The sequence below is a fragment of the Lepidochelys olivacea genome (assembly GCF_965140295.1).
Source record: "Lepidochelys olivacea isolate rLepOli2 genome assembly, chromosome: 4".
Lineage (NCBI taxonomy): Eukaryota > Metazoa > Chordata > Testudines > Cheloniidae > Lepidochelys > Lepidochelys olivacea.
The window spans coordinates 104,454,475-104,468,481 of NC_140414.1; the positions used below are offsets into that span (position 1 = coordinate 104,454,475).

Consider the following 14,007-nt stretch of genomic DNA (forward strand, 5'->3'; position numbering starts at 1 on the left):
GATGGTTGGGGCTCAGTGGGAAGGGTGTCTGGGGGGGCTCATCGGGGTGATACAGATGCAGGGGAGGTGGGACTTGTCAGGGTGAGGGCTTGATGGGTCTGCTTAACAGGGGAGCCCCAGCTTCTGCTAAGGGGATGCCGCATACTGGACTCCAGCTTCACCCCTGCCCTCGCTTCCCCCGTCCTTTCCCTTTCCCATCCCAAGCCCCTTTCCCAATGCTCTATCTCCTCCACATCTCACCCTCTTCCTTCCACCCTGCCTCTTCCCCCCTGGCCCCCACTTCCCCCATCGCCTCCTGTCCCCCATCCTATGTCCTTCCCCACTGCCCCATTTCCCCACTGAAGGGAAAAACAGAATTGTTTGTTATTTAGTTTGAATATTAGAGGAGGATTTCATTCTTTTTATAAGTCATGCTTGGTAGACTAGAATTTCTAAACCAGTGCATTTTTTTCCCTTTTGTACAACCAGGGACAAGAACCACCAGCCCCACCCGTGGATTAGACCTTCTAATGCTGGAAATGCTCGACTGCTAAAACCTTGCACGACCAAATGAACGAAAGTGACCAGAGTACTAAATCCCATTTAATACTATTTTCCTTTTGCATTTACATAAAGCAGGATGATATTATTTTGGTATGGAACAGCTAGGAGCTATTTCACTTTTAAGTTAATTCTTGCTTTATATATTATTACCATTCCTAGTAGGTGATATTGAATAAACAATAAGGAGCTGCAGGGGGTGGAGTTTTGGTTGTTGTTTTACTGTGGACATTCTAGTCATTCTCTTTTTCTTACAATGATTACAATATATAATTTCTTTGCAGTGGTCTCTGGCATAATTCAAGGAAAATTTAAATCCTTGTGCATTTATAGTCATTAAAAGTTATTTTTCAGATTAATTCTCTTTTTTCCCTACATATTTTGGAAACTTATTTGCAAACATGAGCGTGAGTTTTTTGTAGAAAAAGTGAAATTACTTTACCTTTACCCAGTGATGAGCTGCCAAAATCTTAACAACTGGTTCCCTCCTCGAGGGGGGTTGTGGCCTGCCCCCAGCCCCCGTGACTCCTGCTCCATCCAACCCCCCACGTTCCTTGACACCCCCCCCCAGACCGCTGCCCCATCCACCCTCCTACCCTGTCCTCTGACTGCCCCCAGAACCGGGCAGGAGGGTCTCGTGGGCCACCGTAGTGGGTGCCCACCCCACCCTGCCCCTAAGAGCCAGAGGGACCTGCCAGGGGGCGAGGTGGGGAGTCCCAGCAGTGCTTACCTGGGGCAGCTCCCAGGAAGCATCTGGCAGGTCCCTCTGGCTCCTAGGGGCAGGGTAGCATAGCTAGGGGGGAGCAGGGGCAGTGGCCGCTCCCCCAACTGATCACATCAAAAGTGGTGCCTTAGGCACCGACTCCATGGGTGCTCCGGGGCTGGAGCCCCCACGAGGAGAATTTGGTGGGTGCAGAGCACCCACTGGCAGCCCCGCACCTGGCCCCAGCTCACCTCCGCTCTGCCTCCTCTCCTGAACGCACCGCCCCGCTCTGCTTCTCCAACCCCCGGCTTTCCGCGAGTCAGCTGTTCGTGCGGGAAGCTGGCGATGGGCTAAGAAGCAAACGGTGGCTTCACGCTCAGGCCCAGGGAGGTGGAGGCAAAGCGGAGGTGAGCTGGGCAGGGGGCGTGAGGAGGGCCGCCTGTGCCACAGCAGGTAACCCAGGGACGAGGGGAACCTCTCCCCGCCCCAGCTCACCTCCACCTCCCTGGGCCTGAGCGCGAAGCCGCTGCTTGCTTCTCAGCCCTCCCAGGCTTCCCGCGTCAACAGCTGATTCGCGGGAAGCTGGAGGGGGGGTGGAGAAGCAGAGCGGGGCGGCGCGTTCAGGGGTGGAGGCAGAGGCGGAGTGGAGGTGAGGTGAGCTGGGGCCAGGCGGGGAGAGCACCCACTGAATTTTCCCCATGGGTGCTTCAGCCCCAGAGCACCCACGGAGTCGGTGCCTAAGGCACCACTTTTGGCTGGTTGTTAAATTTAGAAGCCCTTGTAGAACCAGCTGTCCCTCGTGGGCCAACCGGTTCTAAAAGGGCTTCTAAATTTAACAGCCGGTTCCAGCGAACTGGTGTGAATCGGCTGCAGCTCACCACTGCCTTTACCTTGCTGTTCAGAGCAGCTTTAACTCTTTGGACCTCCAACATAGTTTTTAGGGCTGTTGCAAAAGCATGGATCATCTGCTGTAATGAATGTACATCTATGTGTGTGGGCATGAGAATGTGTCTGAAAATTATCACAATCAAAAGCTTGTCTTATGTGTAAGGAATTTACACAAAAGATTATTATCACCAAAATGAAATTAAATACATTCACCAATAAGTGAGCTGTCTAATTCAATGTATTTTTAAAGACAACTAAAACCTGGGCAACTAAATATTAAATTCTAAAAGAGAATTGTTTACAAACTTTACAAAAAGAAAAATCTACTGACACGTATCCATTACAATTTTCTGTCCTGAGTATAATCTTATAATAATCAATATCTTAAATTTTTTGCTGCAACACGTAACAAGATCAAAACGTTATCAACCAGTCATTAGCTTCAGAAAGTTATTTTCACTTACTTACAATTTGATTTTTACCTATATATTGTCATAATCCTTACCCTTTTGATTCTTACCTATTCGTTGTTGGATTGTTCAATACAGAAATTGCAGGTGAAGATCTATGGCATATATTTTCCCTTTAATGTTGCTGTGTGTGTGTGCATCTTCCGTTGGAACTAGTGACAGTGACTTTTTTTAAACATACATTAAAGAATTTAAGAACATTTTAAAGACGTACAGAAAAGTGACATTGTATATTTTTCTTATCAATTTGAAAAATTAATGGGAATAATGTAAAGGACAGTTTTGTGTGACCAGATGGCTATGGAGCTACTTTCCACAAAAGTAGGGAGAACAAATATGCGGAGAATTAATGGCCTAATCCTGCAACCTTTTACTCGCATGAGAACGCCTTACTTTTGCAAGTAGCAAAGGGGCTATTCATGTGAGTAATGATTTGCATAACTGGGCCGTGGAAAAATACTACATTGGATCCCTTTGTTATCAGAGATAGGCTTGTCCTCCTCAGGGTAAATGGCAGGTCAGCCAAATTGTCTTGTAAACATACAGTACAGACCCGAGAAAATGCTTTTATAATTTGATGTATGTAACTGTGCCACTGAGCTTCTTTGTAGCAGTGTGCTGTGTAATACAGCACCTATAGATAGGGAGCATTAGTAAAATAATAATATTGGGCCAAATTCTCTGTTAACCTGATGCAACCTTACAGAAGAGAATGGGATTGCAACAGTGTAATCGAGAGAATTTGTCCCAATATGACTGATGGCAGTATGGGCCACAAACACTGTGTAAGAACATTACTGGGATACACTATCCAACTACTAGTTTTTGCCTTCCTAGTACATCTTTGGAATAACATTTTGAACTGCGTAGGTAATGTGATATCTTTTTATGGAACCAATAAAAAATACTTACATGGCCTACCATACCTGCGTTTTTTTCCCCCAAGAATCAATGGCCAGGGCCATCCCTAGGAGAGTGTGGGGCCCAGGGCGGAAGTGACGAATCCCTCACTTCCGGGACCAACCGTCACTTTCGGGACTGACTGCGCTGGCCAATTGTGCTGGTCCACGGGGCCCCCCAAAGCGCAGGGCCCAGAGTGGTTGCCCCAATTCGCCATACCCTAGGGACAGCTCTGTCAATGGCCAAAAGTCTTCAAACTTGGGTGCATTAAGTTAGAAGCCTAACTCCATATGTAAGCACCTAACTGGAAGGGGCTTCATTTCAGAGATACTGAGCAACTCCAGCTCCTGTTGAAGTCAATGGGACTTGCAGGTGCTCAGCACCTCTGAAGATCAGACCACTTCTATTTAGATGCCCTAATATGTATATAGAAGGCATGCTTTGTGCACCCTGCTTTGAGATTTTGGCCAATATATAGCCATAGATGTTTGTACATTGTAATCCGAGAAATTTTTAATTGTGTTCTGTGTTGAATCAACGTTTTTTTTTTCTTAAAATTCTGCTAGTCAAAATGTTGTCCGAACACTTTTATACATATATAATTTCCTTATGTAAATTGCTATTTAAAATTTTCTGTGTGAAAGAAAAGCAGTGGAAATATTGTATAGCAAAATGTTTTGCTATGTAGCCAGGCCACTATCCCATGCCAACATGTATGCCTTTTAAATTCTGAGATATTCTCTCCAGTATGTAAACTTCAGACCAATAATACTGCTTAAAGTAAAAGTAGCTATTATAAGGCTGTATTTTGCCACTTTTATTTATGTTATTTTACTCAACAAGTAGCTCCATTGTAATTAGTTTGACTATTGTCAGAGAATGTTCTAGCTGCAGCATCGTTAATAAGGGTGGCAGAATCTAGCCCATAATAATAATTTGTGATGAAATAACTGCATCGTGATTACAAAACTGAACACTGTACATTTTAAAAGGAACCCCTTGGAAGAGATTAGAAGGATGTAAAGTTTAAGACCATGATCAATTTTATATTAAAGGTTTGAGGCTCAGCTAATAAGAGAGAAGTTGTAGCAATTAAAGAAATAAAGAAGAGAGTTTATGTTTATACCTTCGTTTATAACTTTGTTAAAATAATAGTATTTTAGCATCTGCTTAACACAATTATTATATTCTGAAATGAAAAATCATGTGTGTTCATATAGTGTCTGCAGTAATGTTGCCTTGTAACGTTTACCTAAAGATGAAAAATGATAATGTGATGTACCTGATGTAAATTGGTGGTTTAAAATGTCTGAATCATGCCAAACAAAAATCATGTCTGTGCCATTTGAGGTTTACTATTAATCTTCTACTGAGTATTTGGAACTGGGATAAAGGGCTTGTACTATGCACTTTTTATTGACAAATAAATTTCAAATCTTAGTAACCTTTTGTTCTTGTCTGAATTTCTTGATAGAATCACAATTGCACCAATCTAAGAACAACTTTGACTAATTTTAAAGCTCATCTCAAATGATCTACCAGTTAAAAAAATAATCAACCAACAAATAACAACACACGATTAGATTGTTAATAAGGGCTAATTACAAAAAATGACATTGTCGTGCATGGATTCTAACTTTTGATATGAGCGCAGACCTATATGCAACCCAAGCTAGTCAGAATAAATGGTGGCAAGTTCAGAGGTTTAAGATACTTTGAGGACCAAGACATGGATTTCCCCTCTGCCCTTTGCATTGGAACCTTTGGCCCAGAAAGTTAGAAATAACACAATAGAAGGAATAACAATAGCAAAGACACAAAATAAAATTGTTACAGTAGAACCCCAGACTTACGAACAACTTGGGAATGAAAGTTGTTTGTAACTCTGAAATGTTCGTAACTCTGAACAAAACGTTATAGTTGTTCTTTCAAAAGTTTACAACTGAACATTGTCTTAATACAGCTTTGAAACTTCACTATGCAGAAGAAAAATGCTACTTTCCCCTCATTTTTTAGTAGTTTACATTTAACATAGTACTGTCTAGTATTTGCTTTTTTGGCGGTGGCGAGGTGGGGGTCCTCTGGTGCTGCCTGATTGTGTACTTCCGGTTCTAAATGAGGTGTGTAGTTGACTGGTGAGTTCGTAACTCTGGTGTTCGTAACTTTGAGGTTCTACTGTATAAGTATATTGTCACGTTATTTAAAATCAAAATCTGTTAACTCAGGGGTTCAACACTTTTTCCATCCATGGTTTACTGGAGTGCGCCACTCAAATCCCACAATTCTAAGTGGCTACACTGGATTGTGGGATTTAGGTAAATACAGCCAGAATCTGTGTCGTCATTTTTAGGATGCTGCATGGACTGGGGGAATGTAGGTGGGGCTGGCTGGTGAGAGACTGATACAAGTGTTTTTTCCCTTTCTGCCCATACAGAATTCAGCTTCAGGGTAGTACCATTTCCTCCAGAGCTGAGCACTGAGGGAAAAGTGGAGTGCTGAGGAGATGCTATGGGCTGGGTGGAGCAAAGGGTGTAGCTGCAGGAGGTAATGACCTGCTCCATTCCCCTGCTTTCTCAGTTTTTGTTGGGTCTTACTAATTACAGGATGTTGGTGCTTTTCTTCTCCCACTAGCAATAGGGTGCGAAATGGTAAGTGATCATTGCCTTACCACTGGGGCAGCTCACACCCCACTAGTCAAGAATTCCTGTACTACCTCACCCTAGGAGATAACAAAGGAAATCAAAAATCCAGGAGGGTATTAAGCAATAATTAAACAGAGAGAGGCAATAAATATCCCAGAATGAGAAACAAATTTTGATTTAAACACATGATAAACTAATTTAAAGATTTCAGAGTGCTACTTCCAGACAATTTAGAAATGCTCTGTGATCTTGATTTTGAACCCCTCATATGTCATCTCAAAAGATTGACAGTTGGAAAAAATGCAGTTTATCTTCAAAAGACAGAACATCAGCTATAAAAATAAATGCACTTCCTTAACTATATTTCCAGTTCCAAATTTTACACATAAGCATACATGATAAAATGATTGCAGATGTATCAAATAGCATTATAAAAATAATTTGGAAGCAAACAAGGAAAACCACAGAGTTCAACTTACTAAGTTAAACAGATCAGAAGGAGGTTTTCCAGCTCCTAATACTGGATCAGTTGTCAAGCCTGCCAAATAAAGCCCTGGTAGCCTGGTCTTTCTCAAAACCAGAAAAATGTTGGATCCTGTTAGAACAGATAGAATGTTCAGGAGAAATGTATCAAATCTTTGCCATGGTCAATAAAACAGATTGCCTTCAAACATATCCAATAATACTACATTTATAGGAACTATGCTGTGTGTGTTTGACAAAGCATAACCTTTTTTCTATTCTCACTAACTTCAACAGTAAACAACCCAAAATTTAACCCACAGAAAAGATAAGGTAACTTTGAAGAACAGGAAAGCTCTTGTCGTGGGCCAGATCCACACTTGGTGGAAATCAACATGACTCAATTAACTTCAAGGGACCTATTTCACTTTACACCAGCTGACAATCTGGCCTAATTATATAAAAAAGATAAATTCATGACCTTGCAAAGAATGTACAATAAATTTCATTGACCAACACTTCCTGTGTCAATAAATAAAATAAAAATGGGTCAGATCCCGGTACCTGCACCAACCCCATTGTAATGACTATATCTAATTACAATCTGTTTCCTATTACATTGCAGTTCCCTTTAACAGCTACAACTCTTACTGCTAGACAAACAGAATGGGCAAAGGCATAAAGAATTTGTATAAATATTTCATTTATTTACTAATTATCCCAATTAACAGGATACATTCTTGTTCTTAAGGAAACGTGTATTATAAAATGTTTTATGTAATGCTGGTTCAGAGTAGAGCAGCCATTCACCATCAAGAATGACATGCAGCTAGTTTATAAAACAAGCCTACTACATTTACAGCTTCTATTATATCCTCAAGGTTCGAGTGATGACAGTTGGATCATTATTGTATTTTGTGCTTAGGAATGTTCAAAAAAAGCAAAGCAATATGCTACTACTGTTATGCTGCTTTCAAAGCCATTTCTTTTGTTTTTTAAAACCTCTTCAGGGTTACTGTTTTCCCCTAGCACAGAGATGAACAGAAATATTTAATGTAAGATCAGATATTAAAGATAGCAAAGTGTGCTCAGTAAGCAGATTATTTTTTAAAAATTCTTTATGGAGGGTCACAGCCATTAGCTGAATTTAAAAAAAAAAAAAAAAAAAAAACCAACCCAGACACGAGGTAAATCACAGAGAAGCTGCAGAATTCCATTTAACAATGAACCTTGTGGGCAGATGGAAAAATTGTGCACTGAAAAATGGCAAGAAAGATATCCAAAGAAGCTCTCTCAGGGGCTGGGCACTACACCAAGAGCTGTATTTACTGTAACATGTTTTTGTACATGAAATAGAGATTACAAGTTGCTTTGTGCTTAAGAATAAGTTATACTTTATGCCTTTACATTTGGTTAAGGTATTTTACCATGTATTAGATACGAAGTCTGAAATTCAAAATGGCGTGCCTGCAAAACAACAGCTCGACTCCATCTTTGATTAGCTTCTCGTTGAAGTTTTCGTGCCGTTTTGGAACTTTGGCAGGAAAGGCAGCCAACGTCAAGGTCAGCCTAGAACTGGTTCAGACAGGTTCCAGCAGAGGAGCTGCTGGTTTTACCTCAGAACTTTGGTGCACTTGTGCCTATATAAACTCTGAGCACTGGCTGCCTAGTTGCTGTCCGTCCTAGAGGCAGCCACGGTACTGTTGTATTTGAGCGGCGACATGGACCAGAAGATCAGTGTAGCGAGGCGGTGTGGTTCCCCACCCCCCCAGAGAGGGACGAGCCCCTTCGGACACCAAAGTGGACGGTGCCAGTGGAACCTGCACCCGCCCCCCAGAGGTCAGGGCGCAGGACAGGAAGTACAAAAGCCCCACCCCAGAGCTCACTAGATCCCCAGCCACCAGAGAAGCCAGATCCCTGTGGCCTAGCTCCCGGTTGGGAGACTCCTGCAACTAGCGACCGACCCGAGGACTGGCCAGACCAGCCGAGGCCTGATGCCGACCAGACCCCGGAGAAGCTGTTAAGCCTGCCCGTGGCAAGTTAACTCAGAGGAGCTGCCAAGCCTACCGCTCGCCGGGTACCCTGAGGAGCCCACGGTGCTTGATTCCTTGGAGGACACCGTCCCGACGCAGGTACCGCTAGAGGGGGAGGTAGGAAGTAGCCCAGGGGCAGCTGACCCCAGTCTGACTGCAGCACACCCAGAGCCAATGTCAGTGTGTTGCGGCCAGGATCCCCACTGACACAGCAGCGGGCCTTCTGCCACTGCTAGGGCCCCGGGCTGGGATGCAGTGGAGTGGGTGGGCCTGCATCCCCCCTGCCACCCAACGTGTGGGTGGCAGTCTCCCCATCTCCCAGGCCCTTTGGAGCCAGGACCTGGGCTTGTTGAACTTAACTGTTTGCTCAGCCCCTGCCTGAGGGCCTGAGCCATAAACTCTGTACTGCCCCGCCCTGACCCAGGGCCTGGCCTTGTTGTGGCTTACTTGTCTACACAGCCCCTGCCTAAGGACCTTAGCCAGTGACTCTGTACTGACCCCGCCCCTGGGCCTCCTGAACTCATTTGTTTCCTCAGCCCCTTCCTGACGGCCTGAGCCGCAGACTCTTTGCCGCCCGCCCTAGCCCAGGGCCTCGGCTTATTGCTTAATGGTTTGCTCCATCCCTGTCCAAGGACCGGAGTGTGGGGCTCGCTACTACCTGCCAACCGGGTGTGCGTAGCCCTTGTTTTGCATCTACTGCTGCCATGGCGCGAGACCCCGCAGCCAGACTAGTTCCCCGACAGAACCAGACGGACGTAGCCCCAGAGAGGGATGAGCTCCGGCCGAACCACTCTACAATCAGAAAATAAAGGAAAGGAAGACATCAGCGTTAAGAACTGTAACTGTGCTTACCTATCTCTGAACCCTACATCATTTTCAGAGAAAGGGATAGAGGTTGTGTTGATTGCTCACCCTCGGTGGTCAGAGAGCCAGGCCTCTCTTTAGCATCCGCAGATCCTGTTGATCTCCATTTAAGAAGCGGTTGAGACCCAGGGTCCATCAGTTGCCTGTGACAACAGTGTCATACCATTTACTGCCTATCAACACCTAAAAACGGTGTAGTATCTGGGATATTTTTGTTTTGGGTATATTTACTTATTGCCAAGGTACTTACTTGGATAGGGCCTGGGTTTTAAATTCAAACAGTCAAACCACATCTCACTGTTTCTTATTAAGTTTATTTGTTTAAATAAAAACTGTTGTCTGTTTACTTTATTCTTCTTCTCTTCTCCTTTCTTTATCCATTTACACCACAGGATAGGGAGGTACACTATCTATCACCCAAGGGTTAGAATGGAAAGATACCGGATAAAGGTCCAAGATCCTGCTAATTAGCTGCAAGGTATAGCTGGCCTATACCGTCCTCTCCAATACAGTTAACATTACAGGGTTAACATTATCGCATCTAAATCTGCAGTTTTCCTTGTAGAGAGGGAAAAATCGGGCTTCGTCAGCCAAACCAGTTATTCATGCAATTTGGTTTTCCATGATATGGGGGTACCTGTCATGGAGACCATAAGTGCGTAAAGACTTCATTCTAATCTGTTTTTGTGCTGGATTTGTTAAGCCTGCAAATGGGCCTAGCATTGTTACCACTTTGTTCAACTGTAATCCAGCGGAGACATACTAGTAAATCCTTTAGCAGAGGACCATCTTTTTATTATGTGTTTATACACTGGTCCATGACAGAGGCTCCTAGATGCTAGATGCTCCTAGGTGCTACCACAATAAATAGCAATATGTTGTACTTTAAACTTTCCAGACACCATGGCACGATCATGGGTGGCATGTGAACCACCCATTTGGGGAGGCTAGCCCCCGTCCCTGCCCCTTCTGCCTGAGGCCCCGTCCCTCCCACCTCCTCCCCCGCTGGAGCCCCAAGCCCCCCACCACATCTGGAGGAGCCCTGCCCCAGCTGCCCCAGGATGCTGCTTCCCAGTCCTAACCCTGGGCTGCCCCGGCCAGCCTGCCTGAGTGCCCCCAACCAGCCTGCCTGAGTGCCCCCAGCCCTGGAGTGCCAGGCCAGCCCACCCACCCCCAGAGTGCTGGGCAGCCTCAGTGCCCAGCCATGGAGCGCTGGGCACCCAAGAGCTCCCTAACCCCGGAGCACTGGACGGCCCAAATGCCAGGCAGCCCGAGCACCAGCCCCAGACCCTGCAGTCCCAGCTGCAGGTTGGCCCGCTCCAGCTCCCGCCCACTTTGGAGAAGAAGAGTAGCCTGGACTGGGGCCCCAGGGGAACAGCAGGGGACAGGAGGGGGCCTCGTCATGGAGCATGGGTGGAGCCATGCCTGGCATTTCAGGAGGCTTAACCTCCTCTGTCCTGCAGTACCCGCTGTAACCGTGCCTTTGGGGGTCACAACTGAGAATACCTAATTCAGGACAAACTGCTGAGAAATAGGATGGACACACCCCAAAACTAGAGGTTATTCTCCCATGAGATATACCGAAACAGCAACAAAAGTAAACTTCTGTTTCACCACACTGGCTAACAAGAAGTCATAAAAGCAGTTTCCTCAGGTATTCCAGTCCTTGTATCACCCCAAAAACACTGGATTTAAAGATGAGTGATTCTTTACAACCAGTCTCATAAAAAAAAAAGGTTCTTCTGATCCCAAAGGACCAGCCAAACACCCTGGTCAATGTATAACTCAGATCTTACCCAAAAATCATGCTGATGCCAATCCTTTAGTATCTAAAATCTAAAGGTTTATTTATAGAAAGAAAGAAAGAAAGAAAGAAAGAAAGAAAGAAAGAAAGAAAGAAAGAAAGAAAGAAAGAAAGAAAGAAAGAAAGAAAGAAAGAAAGAAAAAGAAAGGTGAGAGTTAAAACTGCTTCAAGGAATCACATACATTAATTGCAAAGTTCTTAGTTCAGGCTTGTAGCAGTGATAGAATAAACTGCTGGCTTAAGTCAAGTCTCTGGCTGCTTCCAAATCATTGGAAGGACTTCAGTCCCTTGGTTAGAATGCTCCCATTAGTATAAGTCCACAGTCCAGAGGCGTGAGCAGGAAAGAGGCAAAATGGAGGTGTTTCCAGGGCCTTTTATAACTTCTGACATGTGGAGGGAAACCCATTGTTTCACACAAAGCCCTCAGCACAGCTAGTGGAAAATTACAAGTAAAAGATTAGAGTTTGGAGTCATGTGGGCAAGTCACATGTCCATGCCCGATTTCGCTTAGTCATTGCAGGAAGCCATTACCTATACATCAGATGGAACGTCCACAGGAAAGTCCACTCAGTGTAGTTGGGCGTTTCTCATGGTCCCTTGTGAGTTAAGTGTCCTTTTGATGGGCCACTCAATTTGAATAGTCCCTCCAAGATGTGCTGGCTAACTACCTTGTGGGAGTTACCCCAGAAGCAACCATTTGAAATCCAGGTATAGAGCCAATACTCTCGATCCCAAAGGACCAAGCCCCAGACCCAGGTCAATATACAAATCAGATCTTACCCACAAATCAAGCTGTTGCCAATCCTTTAGAATCTAAAATCTAAAGGTTTATTCAAAAAAGGAAAAAGATATAAATGAGAGCAAGAATCGGTTAAATGGAATCAATTACATACAGTAATGGCAAAGTTCTTGGTTCAGGCTTGTAGCAGTGACAGAATAAACTTCAGGTTCAAATCAAGCCTCGAGTACACCCACAGCTGGGATGGGTCATCAGTCCTTTGTGTAGAGCTTCCGTTTGTAGCACAGTCCCTCCAGAGGTATGAAGCAGGATTGAAGACAAGATGGAGGAGCTGCAGCAGCTTTTTATAGTCTCTTGCCATGTGGTCTCTGCTTTCTCTGTCCCAAAGACAAGCTTTCCATCACATGGTATGGAAAAACCTCAGAGTTCTGTCCATAGGCATGTCACTGCATACCTTGCTGAGTCAAAAGGTGTATCTGCCTTCTCTCAATGGGTCAGTTGTATAGCTGATGGTCCATCAAGCAGGCTAGGCAGAGCTTACACCAACTTGTTTGGGGTGTCACCCAGAAGCATAGCATAAGTTTGAAATACAGACAGTATAGAGCCAATATTCATAACTTCAACTACAAAAATGATACACATATACAGATAGTATAACAACTAGCAAACCATAACCTTGTCTTAGACACCCTATTCGACCCCCTTATACAAGATTTGGTGCCACTATAGGACTTTGGTTGCAACAATGATCTATACGGTCCCAGTTCACATCAATAGTCACAAATGGATATCAGTGTTTATTTTTAAACAAATGTCTACATTAATTGATTTAAATGTTCACAGTTGCACATAATTATGGGTTTTAAGCATTTTTTATTTTTATCAATTTAAATGTTCACAGTTGCAGGACATTATCACTTTGCCTATCTCCAGAGGTGGATTAAGATTTATTGGAGCCCTGGGCACAAATAATATTTGGACCCCCCATACCCTGGAGGCTCAGGGGTGCCAGAACTGGGGGCATCCATCTCTCCCCATTTTTAAAAGTGGGAGGACCATGCCTGCCTGCTTTTTAACATGGGCGAAGCCTTGGGCAGATGTGGAGTGGCGGCAGCTGGAGCTGTGCTGATAAAGCTACCCTGCCTTGAAGTGCAGCCCCTGCTAACAGCACCAGCCTCCTCTTGGTGGTGGGGGGGCTCAGATGGACCTTAGTACCCCTACTCACCATGGGGCCCTGCCTCCTGCTTCCGCTTTCCTCCCCAAGGCCTCTAAGAGTTGCTCAGGGAACCTGGACCACTGTGGGGAGCCCTGGACCCTCCAGCTGCCCTGGGTGGTGTGCCCTGGGGGGTAGGGAAACAGGCTGGATGGTCTGCTCTTGGGCCTCCCCAACCGCTGGCCCAGAGGAAGTGGAGGGTCTGGTGCTCCCCACAGTGGCCTGGGCTCCTTGGGCAGCTCTTACTTGGCCCCGCTCCAGCTTTCGGCTTGGCCAGGGTCTTGGGGGGAAGAAGAAGAACAGGGGGTGGGGCATCAGAGGAAGAGGAGGAGCACGGCTGGAGCCACAGTTCTGGTGCTGGTGGCCCTCCCCCATTCTACACAGATTCTGGCACTCCTGAGGCCCCCAAACTGGCCGGGACCCCTTGGCACAGGCCCTGTGGGTCCATGCGTTAATCCACCCCACCTAGCTCTAAACTATATTATTATTGATGAAAATATATTTTCATCCATTTGTATGTGTTCAGTGAAATCAATGTTTATCAACATTTACCAATAAAAACCTCATCTTTCTAAGCCTAATTTAAATTAAATACTTTTTGTAACCCTTGAAAAGTGAGATTGAGCTGGACCGGGCCTCACCGCAGGACCCAGTTACAAGTCAAGTCAAATTCCCAGAGCATAGTTGTTTGCTACGATTAGGATAATCCATGCTTTAATACAATTTTATTTGCACTGTGGACAACACAA

The 14,007-nt window shown here is 44.9% G+C and overlaps 1 protein-coding gene across 2 annotated transcripts in view; it reads left to right on the plus strand.

Moving 5' to 3' along the window:
- SMIM14 (small integral membrane protein 14) overlaps positions 1-4,945 on the plus strand; it is a 72,936-nt gene extending 67,991 nt beyond the window's left edge. For both annotated transcript variants that reach the window (XM_084627103.1, XM_084627102.1), the window contains one exon: positions 469-4,945. In XM_084627103.1, the coding sequence (XP_084483229.1) occupies positions 469-501 (33 nt within the window). In that variant the 3' untranslated portion in view covers positions 502-4,945. The remainder of the gene's footprint in view (positions 1-468) is intronic.
- Positions 4,946-14,007: the final 9,062 nt, after the last annotated feature.